This window comes from Filicampus tigris, chromosome 19 (assembly GCF_054856515.1).
Source record: "Filicampus tigris isolate MCC_2025a chromosome 19, RoL_Ftig_1.0, whole genome shotgun sequence".
Taxonomy (NCBI): domain Eukaryota; kingdom Metazoa; phylum Chordata; class Actinopteri; order Syngnathiformes; family Syngnathidae; genus Filicampus; species Filicampus tigris.
This window is the reverse complement of record NC_141235.1, coordinates 11251759-11266914: the sequence shown is the minus strand read 5'-3', so window position 1 is coordinate 11266914 and position 15156 is coordinate 11251759. Positions and strand designations below refer to the sequence as shown.

Below are 15156 nucleotides of genomic sequence, written 5' to 3'. Positions count from 1 at the left end.
GTACCAATGAGCGTGAAGTGGTTTTGCAAGATGACGTCATACCCCACTATTAATACTTGGCCTCAAGCTTCCAACCAGCATTGATCATTTCCCGAGGTGACCGCGACCTACTGACTACACAGTTCACTCGCTTCACAACAACAGCAACGTCACAAAGGTAAATAATGTGGTTTTTAGTCGTTTATACTGCGAAAATGATTTCATTTCTTTCACCGTGATATGTCGGCTATTTGTGTCACAGTGTTGTGAGACTGACGTATGGAGCGTGTTTGCTAGTCCTTACAAGGACAATGGGCTCGTTTATACTGCGTTTCTAAATTGAAACTGTTAACTTAACGTCCGTCCCACCCTGTGTTGTTGGTAAGATATATACGTAGCTACAAATATGTGCACTGTTTTGAAAACACGTTGTGTGGCGTTAATTACCGTCAAGCTAAAGCGGTTAAAAATGTATTCGCAATGTCGAGTGGGGGTGAAATGAGAGCGAAAATGGCGAAGACGACAAAACTGAGGCTGATGGCGGCCTGTTTGGCGCCAGCCTACAGCTGGCTGGTCTTTTAAAAACGTGCCTATGGCCGGAATGATCTGTGATGTGATGATTTATGTCGGATGTGTTTTGTCGACTTTAAAAGGCTCTGTTAATGTGATAAGTTTTATTTTAGTTACAATCGGTTGGCTGTTTAGTGTGCCGACGCGAAAGCAGCCGCCTCCTAGTTGGGGGGGATGGGCGCCTTGTTGTGGGCTAAGATAATGTTGACGCGGCTAGTTAACAGCTTCACGTCGGTTTTTATGTCCCGTGTGCGTATACACCGGAGTTGTCCTTAATTCGAGTTTAATATTTTCTTGTAGGTAGTACGAGATGGCCCGTACCAAGCAAACTGCCCGTAAATCCACCGGAGGAAAGGCGCCAAGGAAGCAGCTTGCGACCAAGGCAGCCAGGAAAAGTGCGCCCTCTACAGGGGGAGTGAAGAAGCCCCATCGCTACAGGTGGGTTTCAACTACGGCGTGACGTCACCTATCCAGTGATAGCGCCATAACACTAATAGCTTCTCCTCAGGCCGGGCACCGTGGCTCTGAGGGAGATCCGTCGTTACCAGAAGTCCACAGAGTTGCTCATCCGCAAGCTGCCCTTCCAGCGCCTGGTGAGAGAGATTGCCCAGGACTTCAAGACTGATCTCCGCTTCCAAAGTGCAGCCATTGGTGCTCTTCAGGTAAATATAAACAAAACCCTACATGCATTGACTGCCGGCATTGTATGTGGTTTATTTGGCGCTAATATCGTGGTAATTATTCTTAATAGGAGGCCAGTGAAGCGTACCTGGTGGGTTTGTTTGAGGACACCAATTTGTGCGCCATCCACGCCAAGCGTGTCACCATCATGCCCAAAGACATCCAGCTGGCCCGCAGGATAAGGGGAGAAAGGGCTTAAAACTCTTGACAGTGGTGTGTCAAGACAAATAATCATATTTATCATACCTAACAATTTTTGTGGACTTCTTGTTTTATATTATTTCTTGGGTATTGAGTTTACGACTTTTGTATCGTATGTTAGCCATCAACCATTCCACAAGCTAATGGGTAGTTGTGTAGGAATATTTGCCTGTTATGTGGATTGTTACTACATGTAAATCATCACTGCCCCTCCCTCAAGTTTTTGTGGATAATAGCCTCCATCCATGATAGTGTCACATATAGCCATGTTGGCACCATTGACCATTTCTGGCACAAAATGCAGCTTGCCCAACATATCTGTCTTCACTACTGTTACACAACTCTTGGTGCAAGGAGCAGACCTTATTTTTCTGGACTGCTTTTTACATGTTTTCCAACATTGAACAAAACCCTGGCAGCTACATTTTAATAATTGAGAATTGTCACGTCTTTCTATTAAAGTTCTTTATGAGTAGACGTCGTTGTGTGTGGTTTATTGATGATTCACTCTTGGAATTTTGACCGTTTATTTACACATGTACATGTCATACAAACCATTCTGTGTGCCTGAAACCAGTGGCTGCAAGACCAAGTTGACACAAATTAGTTTGATTATCATGTATGTAAATTAAGCACCAATTGCCTTACCTATACGACAAACAATATTTTCACACTCCTGACTGCTAGCAGCTTTGAGCACCACACAGTTGAAGGTTGTTGGGGACCTTGATGGAGTTTCTGGTGGTCTGTTTCTGAGAATGACAACATTTGAATAGACTCCAATTGGCTGTTTTTGTTTTAAAGGGGAAATCAACCCAAACATTTTTTTTCAAGAATGTGTTCCGAGCAGGCCCACTATTTGAAACGAGGCATTCGAATTAATACTGCATTTTTGGAAGATGAGTTAAGCAACAAAACCCACCTGTTTTAAGCATTGGTGGCCATTTTGTCACTTCTGTCGACTGAAAATGACATCACAACTACTCACAGCTGACCTGTTTTCTGAAGCTGAGCTGTGATTGGTCGTTACCTGAGCCCTGAGTAGTTGTGATGTCATTTTCAGTTGACAGAAGTGACAAAATGGCCACGCCCAGAGATGGCTAAAAACGAGTGGATTAACTCTTATTCCACAAACACAATATTTATCAGAATGCCTTGTTTCAACTAGTGGGCTTGCATAGAACATATTCTTGAAAAAAATACGTTAGAGTTGACTTCCACTTTAAACATTATAGATACAATTATGTAGACAGCACAGCAAACTCAAAAAGCTGAATACAAACTATAAGGCATTTAAAAAAATAATCAGATGAGGGCTTCCTCAAATGAGAACATTCTAGCACTTACTCTCCAGACTATTTTAGTGAATCTTAAGAGATACAATGGAAAGTTCAGTGAAGCTACTATTTTTTTTTTTTCCGACTTCTGTTGGATGTCAGTGCAAGTGTATACAGTGTTTTGTAAACATGGCACTGTTAGCGAGCATCCAATTTCACCTAAATTAGTCTGAGAATACATCTTGGTTCATCTGTCAACGATGTTTGCTTTCTATTAGGTGGCAGAAGGTACAATAAATCTGAATCCACCAGTTACCGTTCTGCATACCGGTAAGTTGACTACATTAACTCCGAGGTTGGGATAAAGTGGCTCGGAGAACTTTCGGAGAACCCGCATTCAAAACATGTCCTATGTCATACTTACACTACACAAAAGCCCAATATCGTGTAGTCTGCCTGAGCGTACCTCCCAACACACGATATTTCTGGATAGTGATGTTGACACAGTGCCTACAGAAATTCAACATGATTCATTAAAAGAAAAAAATTCTCAATCCTTGCAATACATGCAGTGTGTATACCCACCAGTTCACTGCTGCTCTCTGTACATGTTAAGTGTGTTTCCTGCAAATCTAAAAGCACTTCCTGTGGAACAAAGGACAGTGTGTTCATATTTAAAAAGATAGGAAGAACAGCTTTTCAGGGCCCCAAGCAGGGGAGCGGCATCTTCACCTTGCTTGGCAGGTTTTCCTGCAACACGTGTGAAATTGCATGCGGCAATACCGTCTTGGTTCCAAACTAAAAATAGAACATATTTGTCACAATCAAAACCCATACACACCCCTCAATCATTTAACAATGAGTTACCATTCCAATGTTTTTATCTCCCAAGAACTGGACAATGTACACAATCCTGCCAAGGAGAGACAGGAATAATAGCTATACGTCAGTTTTATTTCATCTACATGTTATCATTTAGTTGTTGCACTGACTTGCCTTCCCTCCTTGAGACATTGTGTTGGAGGCGAGGTTCTTTGGTCATTAGCAGCAAGCTGCTGGCAGGGAGCAGGACCGAGTTGCAGCCACGGGTTCTCCATCCTCAGAGTCCGCAGCAGTTTGACCAGGGGACGATAGACTGTTCCGTCCCGGGCCCGCCAGCGCACAACGCGGATGGACAGGAAGCAGCCTTTCAGCCGTGATAGAACCACACCTGCCTACCACACATAGGAACGAGTTCTGGTGGTTTTCAAAGTTTGTTAATTGGACTAGCAGACTATCTGGAGATAGGAAGAATTACTTCTCGTCAATTGAAATCTTGGGTCTTAAATGGAACCCTGTTTCTCTGTGCTCCAATAAGACGAGCGACAAAAATGTGACAAATGTAAAAAAAAAAATATATATATATATATATATATATATATATATATATGATAGATTATACTAAGCAGAGATGGTGATTATTAAATATATTAAAGCGTGCAGATGACGAGGATAGCAAATGCTGACATCATCGAGGGCCAGCTGTAATTTGACAATGTCAGACAGGTGTTAATTCAACAATAAGTTTATTATTGTTGTTTTAGTTTGCAGTAGTTTCGGAATTGCAGTTTACAACCAGCTCTGTTAGGCAGTTGGCAGCCACTTTTTTTTTTATCCACATTATTGCCTTCTGCAGCAGGACTGCAACCTTATACGGTGTTAAAATGTGCTATAGTTGTTGATCCTTGGGGGAAAAAAAGGCTCCGTTAAAAGGGAAGTCAAACCCCCCAAAATTGTTGCAATTAATATGTTGTATGTAACTTCAATTGTCTAAACATGACATTCTGATTAATATTGTATTTGTGGAATACAAGTTAAAGTGGAAAGTCAATCCTAACATTTTTTTTTTCTAGAATATGTTCTATGCAGGCTCACTGGTAGAAAAAAGGCATTCTGATTAATAAGCGTTTGTGGCATATGAGTTAAGCAGCAAAATCAACCCGTTTTTAGCCATCTCAGGGGGCGGCCATTTTGTCACTTCTGTTGACTGAAAATGACATCACAGTTGCTCATGGTTTGGGTAACGACCAATCGTGGTTGAGGGTCAGAAAACGGGTGAGCCGCGATTGGTCGTTACCTGACGCATGAGCAATTGTAATTCAAATTAATATTTTAACATTTAAATAAATTGAACAAAATGGACATAATGGCCGCCCCCTGAGATGGCTAAAAACAGGTGGATTTTGCTGCTTAACTCATATTCCACAAACGCAATATTAATCAGAATGCCTTGTTTCAACTAGTGGGCCTCCATAGAACATATTCTTGAACAAGAGGCATGTCTTTTCTACCTGCCCGTTTTTGGAATTCCTCAAACAGGTGCCATTGATCTCATCAATGACGTCGCCACGGCTGATAAACTGGTCAACATGCGCCTGGCCGCCAGATATCATATCCAGAAGGAAGACGCGCCCATTGAGGTAGCTAACACACAGAGTTTGAGATAACAAATGTTTCTGATACCTTTAAAAAAAAAAAACAGTTACAATCAAAGCCTAAAATAGCAGAATTAAAAATAGATAATACAAACCTCAAGACCATTCCCACCTGTCGACACGGCACCACTTCATATATCTCACACACCTGGCAAAAACATCCAAAACTTTTATCAGACTGTTTTGTGATTAAAGTTTAATAGATAATAAAGTACCGGTAGTAGTATCGTTACCGGTAAAATCCAGCTTTCATCCAAAAAACTACAATTCTAAACAAAGAGATGTTTATGTGAGGAAGCTGATTCACAAATTCATTCAAGAACAATCTGTGTAATTGAGCTGGTCAAGTAACAAAACAGCTCTGACCTCCATGTCCAGTTCGAACTTCATTTGCGAGAGAACCAACAGCAGGGACATGAAAGGTTCTGGAAGAGGTAGATGCGTGTTCACATTTGACTACAGGACCACATCATCTATTTCTCCAGCTTTGCTCAAGGGTCTGTATTTAGTGAGAAGTACAAATACTCACCTGAGAATTCTTCATTCCTGAGGATTGAGAAGGCCGGGCTGTACCACTAACGGAGGAGAAAATGACGTTTATTTACCGTTGTTTGAGTGAGTGAGCAACGATAATGTGTCGAAAACGTAGTCCATGACCACACCTCCAAGATTTTGGGAGTGTGCAGGAGGTGAGTGATGAACTGTGGCAGGATCTTGCGACCGAGAGCCAATCTGAGCAGATAACGGCCTCGGCCCTGAGCTGAGATCAGCTTCCTGCAAGTTTTAGTCTGTTCCACAGCCCACGCTACAGTACAGAGCCTACAAAACCATACGGAATTAGCAAGAATTTTAATGTTTTTTTAAATCCCTTTACGTTCCACCGCTTCTATCTGAATATTTATACCTGCCACATGTATCTTTGCGGAGAAGCTGCTCAAAACATTGCCAGTAGTCCCGATGAACCAGACTGAGGGCTGGCTCTGGAAAGAAAAGCGCACATATTATGGAAATTCCTCCTTTAAAAATAAGACACCGTCAAGGAGTTTGCAAAATGCTTCCTTTGTTTTTGTGATATAAAGTATTGAAAACATTTGGGTTGCAGATTAAAAGATGAACTCGAGACAAAAGTTCAAAAGTCCACTTTGTGTTACACAATTCTGGACAGAGCACCTTTTGTTTCAAGCCACCAACTTTTCAAGTGAGCAAAAGTATTGGAAATTTGATCAGACATTATTAAATCAAAGTGAACAACGTTTCATATTTGGTGGCATAACCCTTACTTGCAATAACTCCATCAAGCCTGCGACCCATTGACTTCACCAGACTGCGTTCTTCATTTGAAATGCAATTGCAGGCCTTAACTGCAGCCTATTTCAGTTTCTGTTTACGTTTTTGGGGTTTCTCCCTTCAATCTCCACTTCAGAAGGCAAAATGAATGCTCTATTGGGTTAAGGTTAAGATTGAATTGGCCAGTCTAAGACCTTTCATTTTTTCCCACCGATTAAGTCATTTGTTGTGCTGGCAGTGTGCTTTGGGTCATTATGTTGTTGAATGATGAAGCTTCTCCCGATTAGCTTGGATGCATTTTATGAAAACGTGTGTTTTGGATCATAAGCAGATCCTTTCTTTTGCCACACTCCGCTTTTAAAATGATTTGCTTTTCTCTCAGACAGCTCTTCATGTTTGCTTAACAGTAAATGCAGTTTTCACAGGTGAAACCCATATTTAAAAACATGCCCTACCTAACGTTTAAGTAATAATATAAAAGGCAACACCTAAGCAACTAGAAACACTCTTGAGTCACATGTTCCAATACTTCTGCTCACTTGAAATGTATGTGGCTTAATTCAAACAAAAGGCGTTCTGTCCTAAATTGTTGAACACATCTTGATGTAAATACCATGAAATAAAAGCTGGAAATTCTGAACTCTTGCCTCGTTCATGTTTTGATCTGTAAGATAGAAAACAGACACTAACGTTGGAGTCCTTTCCTGAGGACCAGCTCAAGAAGCTGGCAGCAAGAGGTGAGGTGAGGGTTGCTGTCCGTCACCGTCTGCCCATCATCAGACTGCAGGTTCAACAAGCACACTGGCAGTGAAGGAAAACAAAACTAAACTCAACAAACATTGATACCTCCACCTTTATGATGATCCCGTGTTGTGGAAGTCGTCGTTACCTTTGAGGGCACTCAAAAGTGGATCTCTGGGTGCCATATTGACGGATCAGCTGAATAAAAACCTCACTTCCGCCTTGTTCGTTGAGCGAGCGTTCCTCATACTTCATTTACGCAGACTCCCAACGCCTTTTAATGTGAGATGAGTGTTTAAGAAAATGCCACAAAAATTGTGAAAGCCTTCAAAATTCTTGCCTCTTGAATACGAAACAGCTTGTCCAATGTGGTGGCATCTTGCATACAGCGAACGTGACAACGATAGCATGGTGCGTTCAAAGACTTCTTTCAATTGAGAGAAGTGCGACTTCCAAAATAAATACATTTTAAAAAGCGTTAAAGGAAATAAAACCATGTAGTATTTATAATAATCCTCCAAAGCCCTGTCGACATCTATTCATGTAAATAGTTGAGGTATAGTTATAACAAAATTAACACAATGTAAACCATGTCACCTAGATTTAATCTGCCCGTGAAATGTGACACTAAACAAGGCACGACTTCTATTCTTATTTTATTATATCTGCAAAGAAAAAAATAAAATAAAGGAAGGAACAGAAGTTAAAAAAACAAAAACAAAACGAAGACCCTCAAAACGAATAACAGTCAGCGGTTTGTAAACCTATAGCGTCCTTTAGTGGTTATAATAGCAACCTGCAGTTTCGTGTCGGCCAAGACGGATAACGCGACAGCGCTCAGTCGCTCTTGTCGCCATCCAAGTGCTCACCAGGTCTCGGAAGGATGCGCTAAATTAGTCGGAGAAAACATCGCGGGCGCATTGCAAAGTTAATACTAACGGACATTCTCTCTCAAAGGTCAGTATCTTAAAATTGCAAATATTCTACAACCATTCATGTTATGTTGTTCAATATCGAAAGTACAGCTTCTCTGCACGTGTGCGTACACGTTTTTGTTATTTCCATCACCATAATTTGCATATTTACATGTCAACGCTACAAATTAATCTTGTACATATTTGCTATTGTGCATGTTGTTGTGACGTCGTAGCTATCACTGCCTTGCAGGGGTGGTGGTTCTATAGAAAGTAACCAGTACAGTAGCCTACCTGAGTTTGTTTAGTAACAACACAGTGGTAATCCTGGATTTCCTCTAATCTTTCAGCTCTTTTCCTGCACACGGCTCCCCTGACACTTGCTCAGCACAAATAAACACAAATGTAGCTCAGTATGAGGTGTACAAGTAGCGGGAGTAATACGATGCCCATATTTTGCATATTATAGTTTATTATACACCTTTCCACATCTGTTTTGCTGTTTGGGTGAGGGTCTGGAATTTATGAACGGAATTTCTATTTATTTTCAATGGATTCCCTGTTACGTGCTTATAGTAACATTTGATTTGTTGATCATTTCATATGTACTGTATCTATAGAATAGATTGTCATCTATCTATCTATCTATCTACCTATCTATCTATCTATCTATCTATCTATCTATCTATCTATCTATCTATCTATCTATCTATCTATCTATCTATCTATCTATCTATCTATCTATCACCCACGTGTTATAAAACCATCTGTATTTTGTGCTTCCGCCTGCATATGTGTAGGTTAGTGGGTGTCTCATATAGGCCTACCTGATGATGTGCTCACTATGGACGCAGAGATGTGCTAAAATTTCTGCAGTGCTCCACTTGCACTCTCTTTCCTCTTATAAATTACATTGCATTGATTTGTGAGGGCGATGTGAGCCGAGTCAGCCTCCTTGCAGGGTGAGTGCCAGTCCCCTCAAGCTTTTTATTATCACTCCACAGGACCTGGTCCTCCAAACTAAAGCTGCCAGCATGATGAAAGAATGCCTGCAATTCCTCATTGAACCGGCCAAAAACCTCAAGAGCCGACTCAAGGTATGGCATTTAATTTGTGCTGAATCGGAGCGACAGTCCTTTCCAAAATGCGCTTTAATCTGTTTTTTTTTTTTTGGCTCCAGGAGTCCCGCAAGCGAGTGAGGCTGGAAAAAAAAGAGCAGCTGGTGGAAAGTCAATTATTTATCATGGAGCTGGCCCGAGAACTCAGCAAAATTTGCCAGGTAATATCCTCTTGCCTTTTCCGGCCATCCAACTTTGCACTTAGACTATCGATAAATTTGCCTTCCTAATTATGAGTCTGATTTGTGCTGCTCAATTAGAGATCCAATGTTCTCCAACATATATGGGCCAGTGAGGACGTCTGGCCAGCCGGCTTGTGTCGGGACTTTATTGTGGAGTGGGCCACTGTGCTGGAGAGGAAAGTGCAGGTACTAACCTATTACCAAATATATACAGTGAATGTTAGAATTGAATTTGAAATGAGTATGACACAAAGGGCAAAAAAACAGAAGTGGAAAAACTATTTAGGATTAGAGGAATGTGACTCAACTGTTTTCATTTCGGGTGGGTGGAACTGTTGGGAAAAAAAACGAATACAAAACTAAAAAATAATAAAATAATAAACTGCACTTTATGTCTTTTGTAGGCAAAAGTCAGCCTGTCAGACTGCCACTACACCAGGCTGGACAAGAAGGACTGGAGGGGTCACCTCCTTTGCATCCTGGAAGATGGAGGCGAGTGTGATATGGGGCCTCACAAGAGGGTCATCATGGAGTGGACACGGGAAATTAAAAGCAGGCCTCAGGTGATAATGGTGTTTGCTTGGCGATTAAAGTGCGACCCAGTCTGAGAAAGATGATTACGATAAACCCTGCCCTTGACAGTCGTCCTCGTCATACTTAGGCCGTCATCAACGTTCATGTTCTAATCTCTTGGTGTAGCCCACCGTGTGGCCCGGTGAGCCGGTGCTAATGATGCTGGATGACCTGGAGTTCCAGTGGAAGAGGGGTCGTCTGCCCAACCTGCTACCTGCTCTTGAGCTTGTCATGCTGGTCGTGCTGAACGCAGACAGGCCTGTCAAGGTGAGAATTTGTGCAGACTGGGTGCATGAGTAGGCACTAAAAAAAAAAAAAAAAAAAAAAGCATGTGCAAGTGCTCAAGCAACAGGTGGCGCTCTAACTGATAAAACTGTGAGGCAATTTCAGTCAGTCTCAAGCCTGAACAAAATCATCTCTGGAACCGCGTATTGAGGACTGTAGACCTATAGTGAAGTGAATATAATTTTGTAAACTAACTAACTAACTAACCAGCTAACTAAGGTACAACAGTAACTAAAGGCAAGGACCAATACTGTATGTACATGTATATGATAACTTCAGTGTTTGTTTAAAATGATGTAGTTGAATCACAGATTCATCCCTTTCAGTCAATATAGTATAACAATGACAATTCTTTTATGGAGAAAAATGTAATGTGATATTGTGAAATCACACAAGTTTCTAATATAATTAATTTTATTGCGAGTAAAGTCATTTTGAAATTATGTAATGTAATGTCCTCCGATGCCGAATATACGACTTTCAGGTGTGCCCCATATTGTGTTCAAATGTGTCAACTTGATGTTCGTCCTTTCATTGTGCGTGTTTAGGAGGATGTGACAAAGGAATGGCTGGTCAGAAAGCAGAGAAACCTGAACATGGGTGAGGTGTCCTCTTATCTACTAACCTATACATGTAAATGGGATCATATTTACCGTTGGTGCATACATGAGCAACAATGTCAGTGAAGGAGCCAGATTAACAGTGAGAAACATCTTGAGGGAGCGAGTGAGTCAGTTCTCGTCAGGCTAATCGGCATCAATATCAAATTAGAAAAGAAAGCATTGAAGCAGGTTGGACGTTTTGGAAAATGGATGAAACAAACTTTTCTCCTTCCATTTTTCAGATGCTGTCCAATACATCCCCCATGGTGGTAAGCAGAAGTGTCTTCCCAGCCAATTAACTAATAAAGATAATATAAATGAAATCTATATTTTAATGAACTGTCATATATATATATATATATATATATATACAGTAAATAAAATAAATGTAATATTTTGAACAGATCACAACTAGCTTTATGATATTTGTCTTTGTTCTTTACAGTGTGGAACTGGATCTGTGAGGCCTCAGGTAAGTCCTGTTGAATAACAAATATCATGCCAGAATTGAAGTTCTCTAATACTGAGTTGTGGTACCGTGACACCACAGAGGACGTGAAGCTGGAGCCAGACTCAGCCAATCCAGAGCTGCTGATCTCCAGCGATGAAAAGAGCATGCGATGCGGCCTGGAGCGCCGCGACGTCCCGTGTTGCAACGGACGTTTCGACGGCTGGTGGTGCGCTGCGGGTCAGGATGGCTACGCCTCCGGACGCCACTACTGGGAGGTGGAGGTGGGCCAGCGCGACTGGCGGCTGGGCGTGGCCAAGGCGTCGGCCGTGAGGCAAGGCTTCCGCTCTCTCAACACAGACACAGGCTACCTAACCCTCCGCCTGGAGAGGGGCAAGGATCTGAAGGCTTTGACGGTGCCTTCCACCTTGCTGCCTCTGACGCTGGCGCCCAGAAAAGTTGGCGTGTACCTGGACTACGAGCAGGGCCAGTTGTCTTTCTATGATGTCGACAAGCGCTCCCACGTGTACACCTTCAATGACAAGTTCACAGAGGAGCTTGTCCCCATATTTGGGACAGTGGAGGTGCTTAAGGACTTGGTGATCAGATCAGTGGGGGTCAAACAACGGTGCCTCTGTCCCGGTCCGTGCCTCTGGAACTAAACTACACCACATCACACAGCGCTTTTATTATGATATGAGAAAGTGTCTGGCTGTGTATTTGCTACCAGGGCCTTTACTGGGGACTAAGTCAATCAAATCCACTTCTTAGTATACTAATATCGCCATAAAAAAAAAACCCAACTAAACCATCAAAAACACTAGACTGGAAGGACAGAGTTCTGCCGCAAATAGCAATAATCCACGAGCGAATTGACGTCCCAGTACAGGTGCCAAAAGATGGTGGCAAAGCACTTATTTTGTCTAAAAGACTCTCCACAACTCACTTCAACATAGTTTCTGGGCACCAAGATGTCATAAGATGAAGGCAAAGCACTACTTTTGTCTAAATGATGCGCCACAATTCACTCTATCATACTGTATCCTTGGCACCAAGGTACTTCAATACGGCACCAAAGTATTACTTTTAATGGCTTTGCCTGAGCAAATCGGTGCGGTTTTACACAAAAAGAACACTCAAATAAATTGATGAATTCACCCCATCAGGTTCACACCAAGTGAGGCAGTGATAAACAACTATTATAAGTAGATTTATAATTGCCACAAGATAGTGGCAAACCACTACTTTTGTCTAAATAAAACTCTTCAATTCAACATAATTCCTTGGCACCAAGATGCCATAAAATGTGCCAAAGTAATTCTTTTATTTTGTGAATAGTTGGAGGATGGAGGATAAGTCCAGGAAAAATATGCGGCTAGGTGAATTCACCGTATAACTGCACAAGCGCTATATAAATAAAGATGAGTTGAGACTACAAAAACATAAAACATTTAACAAGTTAACGGGTTTGCTAGTCGACGCTGGCAAGTTTTTCCTAGATGAACCATCACAGGATGAAAAAATGCTGATGTCATCATCAAGGGGTCATGCTTGAATATCTTTTGTTTAGAAATCGTCCCGTTGCTAATATTACTTACATGGGCCATCACTGTTAATAACGAAGGATCTCTGTGGATTAGATTGTCATGCCAGCAAACAGAGGCATGAAATCTGATTGGACCAGAACAAATAAAAAAATCAGTCAACATCAACATGTACTGGAAGCAGTGCAGCTAAGCAAAATGCTAAAAAAATAAAGACAATTGACTGCTGGGAATAAAGTAAGACAATTTCATGGAACATATATTACCATTTTGGTTCCAGGAACAGGGTCAATTTCATTGACGCATTGAACTAATTTATGATCCTTCAAGGGGAAATTCTCAACTAGCTGAGCGGACCTTTATGGATTTTCTGTAAAATATTTACATTCTGCCTAGTATTGAAATATAGTATGCGTTCAGTGAAATCACTTTTTATACAGTTAAAGTGTTTGAGAGTTTAGCCATCTTTTTCATGTGGGATATTTGCAGGGTGGATTTTTTTTAATGTAGCATGATAAACATGCTGACTAATGTCGAGACACAAAAGTGTAATTGTACTTTTCCCAAAGCTGCTTTGGAAAAAAAAAAGTGCGAACTAGAGCTGATGACTTGCATGTGCACAGAATTTCATGTAAGAACTTGAATTCTGCTTTGCTTGCTTCTTTGCTGAGTTGTTTTGCATCGATGCCAATGCTCCCCCCCCCCGACTACATCAGTAAATAATCCAAATACAACAAATTTTTTGATATCTTTATTAAGTACAATAGATTCAACATACAGAAAATACTCAGACAAGCGCATCTGTGTAAAAGTGATATATTACTGTTTTATTTTTTCAAATTCATTTTTCCATGTTAGGCCCAACCTAATCACATTTTCTTTGTGTAAAAGCAAAAATATAAAATGAAGATGCAGTACAACCTGACTATAATTGAGCACTACAGCAAATACAATCTTTGTCTTTACATGCAATTCCTCCAAATGAACAGATCTTAATGCAGCCGAATGACAAGGCAACAGTAGTATAAAGTCAAAGCACTATATATCATACAGTGAGTATAAAACATCTTATAAAATGGGAAACCAAATACAATGTATCGAATCTGTAGAAATGATGAGTGTAAATACAGCAGGAGGACAAAATTGCTTTACTGTAAAACAGATTTATATTTGGCATGTTTGTCTATATTAATTTATGCCATTGTATTTTTCCATTTCTTTGTACAACACTCCCTTAACGTGCCACAACACGCTCAGCCACTCAAAAATAAAACCAACAAACTTAATTAGTTATTGTGGTTTTCTAAACATGTTAATGCTTTGTGACATTGTCTGAATGTTATCAAGACAAAACAGATTTACCAGACTAGCTTTACAAGGGCGTAGTGTCATTCTGGATTAACCATGGTCAGATTACCCTGCCTGGTTTAGATACACAGTGTGTGAGTGTGTTGTGTGTGTATTATTAACCACAAATGAATACTAGAGAGAAACGAAATGAATAACAAAGAGTAAAAGATGAATCTGAAGAAACAAGTGGTCAGGGTTTGTAACAGACGCAACAAAATGGCATTATCGCCATCTTTTTACCACTACAGGCTAGAAATGATGTCTTTTTTTGGGACCACAATCTCACTCGTGCATAATTATGAACACATACTGTACATCAAGCCTGTATGAGCTTGACTCTTTTCAAAAGAGAATCGCAAATATTTGGACAATTGGAACGCAAATTGAGGCGAAATGAAAACAAACACCTTATTTTAGGAGTCATAATACATTTTCTTTGTGACGGTGGTCCCTCCCATGACGCTCCTCTGGACCACTTCCTTGGTGATTTGGCGGGTCATCATGCCGCTGGATTCCGTGTGTTGCGTGGTCATCATCATTCCATCTGGTAGAGAAGAGAACAGAGGATATGAAAGGCAAACTCACTGGAACGTGATCTTGGAAAGGACGAGAAGATGAGTTCAAATCTGAACCTCTGAACATTTTTAATAGGATGTTTCGTCAACTGAAACGCAGCTTTTGACGGTGAAACATCTGACGGGTTTTAAGAGCAACAAATATTAATGGGTTGTTGCACAATATGACATATTGAGTCAAAACACTTTGATGTTTTTCCTTATTGATTTGGTAGCAGAAAATTAAAATGACTGGTAATTGTGCTATTATGCTAACGCTATCTTTTTGCTAACTAACAACAAAGGGGTCAGTATTATGTTAGGTCTGTTGAAGTTAGTTTAACTTTGGGCTCAGCTGAAGCGCTGCTTTCGTTTG

At 40.9% G+C, this 15156-nt stretch overlaps 4 protein-coding genes across 12 annotated transcripts in view; 2 read left to right on the top strand and 2 right to left on the bottom strand.

The window, feature by feature from the left end:
- The first annotated feature begins 18 nt into the window (after positions 1-18).
- LOC147129500 (histone H3.3A) lies at positions 19-1908 on the top strand. Its single transcript, XM_086016157.1, has 4 exons — positions 19-157; positions 850-987; positions 1058-1211; positions 1301-1908. Exons 2-4 carry the CDS (start codon positions 860-862, stop codon positions 1427-1429), a joined length of 411 nt encoding a protein of 136 aa, XP_085872283.1. The 5' UTR covers positions 19-157; positions 850-859; the 3' UTR covers positions 1430-1908.
- Positions 1909-1941: 33 nt separating this feature from the next.
- Positions 1942-7643, bottom strand: LOC147129499 (uncharacterized). Of its 4 annotated transcripts, none has more exons than XM_086016145.1 (16): positions 7359-7643; positions 7160-7270; positions 6087-6162; positions 5845-6001; positions 5712-5757; positions 5549-5607; positions 5416-5451; positions 5278-5330; positions 5039-5210; positions 3705-3922; positions 3576-3621; positions 3441-3506; positions 3294-3353; positions 3133-3218; positions 2080-2183; positions 1942-2011 (listed from the first exon to the last, which is right to left on the bottom strand). In XM_086016145.1, the coding sequence occupies exons 1-16, from the start codon at positions 7393-7395 to the stop codon at positions 1977-1979; spliced, it is 1362 nt and encodes a 453-aa protein (XP_085872271.1). In that variant the 5' UTR covers positions 7396-7643; the 3' UTR covers positions 1942-1976. The 4 variants fall into 4 exon arrangements, with proteins under 4 accessions (XP_085872271.1, XP_085872273.1, XP_085872272.1 ...); XM_086016147.1 differs by having other exon boundaries at positions 5039-5171; positions 7359-7642; XM_086016146.1 differs by lacking the exon at positions 5416-5451.
- A 465-nt stretch (positions 7644-8108) lies between these two features.
- On the top strand, positions 8109-14256 carry LOC147129498 (butyrophilin subfamily 1 member A1). 2 transcript variants are annotated; one of them, XM_086016150.1, is made up of 10 exons: positions 8109-8167; positions 9129-9221; positions 9305-9403; positions 9503-9610; positions 9829-9987; positions 10124-10264; positions 10831-10882; positions 11127-11153; positions 11330-11356; positions 11435-14256. In XM_086016150.1, exons 2-10 carry the CDS (start codon positions 9159-9161, stop codon positions 11992-11994), a joined length of 1236 nt encoding a protein of 411 aa, XP_085872276.1. In that variant the 5' UTR covers positions 8109-8167; positions 9129-9158; the 3' UTR covers positions 11995-14256. The 2 variants fall into 2 exon arrangements, with proteins under 2 accessions (XP_085872276.1, XP_085872275.1); XM_086016149.1 differs by lacking the exon at positions 8109-8167 and adding an exon at positions 8519-8631.
- Positions 13677-15156, bottom strand: part of itgb4 (integrin, beta 4) — a 28903-nt gene continuing 27423 nt past the window's right edge. For all 5 annotated transcript variants that reach the window (XM_086016134.1, XM_086016135.1, XM_086016137.1 and 2 more), the window contains one exon: positions 13677-14770. In XM_086016134.1, the coding sequence (XP_085872260.1) occupies positions 14640-14770 (131 nt within the window). In that variant the 3' untranslated portion in view covers positions 13677-14639. The remainder of the gene's footprint in view (positions 14771-15156) is intronic.

What these genes read in the sequence shown, in the direction of transcription:
- LOC147129498 (XM_086016150.1), top strand. Translation starts at nt 9,159, where the DNA reads ATGATGAAAGAATGCCTGCAATTCCTCATTGAACCGGCCAAAAACCTC. An exon ending in GCAGAGAAACCTGAACATGG is followed by an intron (nt 10,883 to 11,126) that starts GTGAGGTGTCCT and finishes TCCATTTTTCAG; the next exon opens with ATGCTGTCCAATACATCCCC. An exon ending in CCAATACATCCCCCATGGTG is followed by an intron (nt 11,154 to 11,329) that starts GTAAGCAGAAGT and finishes TGTTCTTTACAG; the next exon opens with TGTGGAACTGGATCTGTGAG.
- LOC147129499 (XM_086016145.1), bottom strand. Translation starts at nt 7,395, where the DNA reads ATGGCACCCAGAGATCCACTTTTGAGTGCCCTCAAAG. An exon ending in ACACTCCCAAAATCTTGGAG is followed by an intron (nt 5,758 to 5,844) that starts GTGTGGTCATGG and finishes CTCCTCCGTTAG; the next exon opens with TGGTACAGCCCGGCCTTCTC. An exon ending in ATATTGGGCTTTTGTGTAGT is followed by an intron (nt 2,184 to 3,132) that starts GTAAGTATGACA and finishes TGTCATTCTCAG; the next exon opens with AAACAGACCACCAGAAACTC.
- LOC147129500 (XM_086016157.1), top strand. Translation starts at nt 860, where the DNA reads ATGGCCCGTACCAAGCAAACTGCCCGTAAATCCACCGGAGGAAAGGCG. An exon ending in AAGAAGCCCCATCGCTACAG is followed by an intron (nt 988 to 1,057) that starts GTGGGTTTCAAC and finishes GCTTCTCCTCAG; the next exon opens with GCCGGGCACCGTGGCTCTGA. An exon ending in CAGCCATTGGTGCTCTTCAG is followed by an intron (nt 1,212 to 1,300) that starts GTAAATATAAAC and finishes TATTCTTAATAG; the next exon opens with GAGGCCAGTGAAGCGTACCT.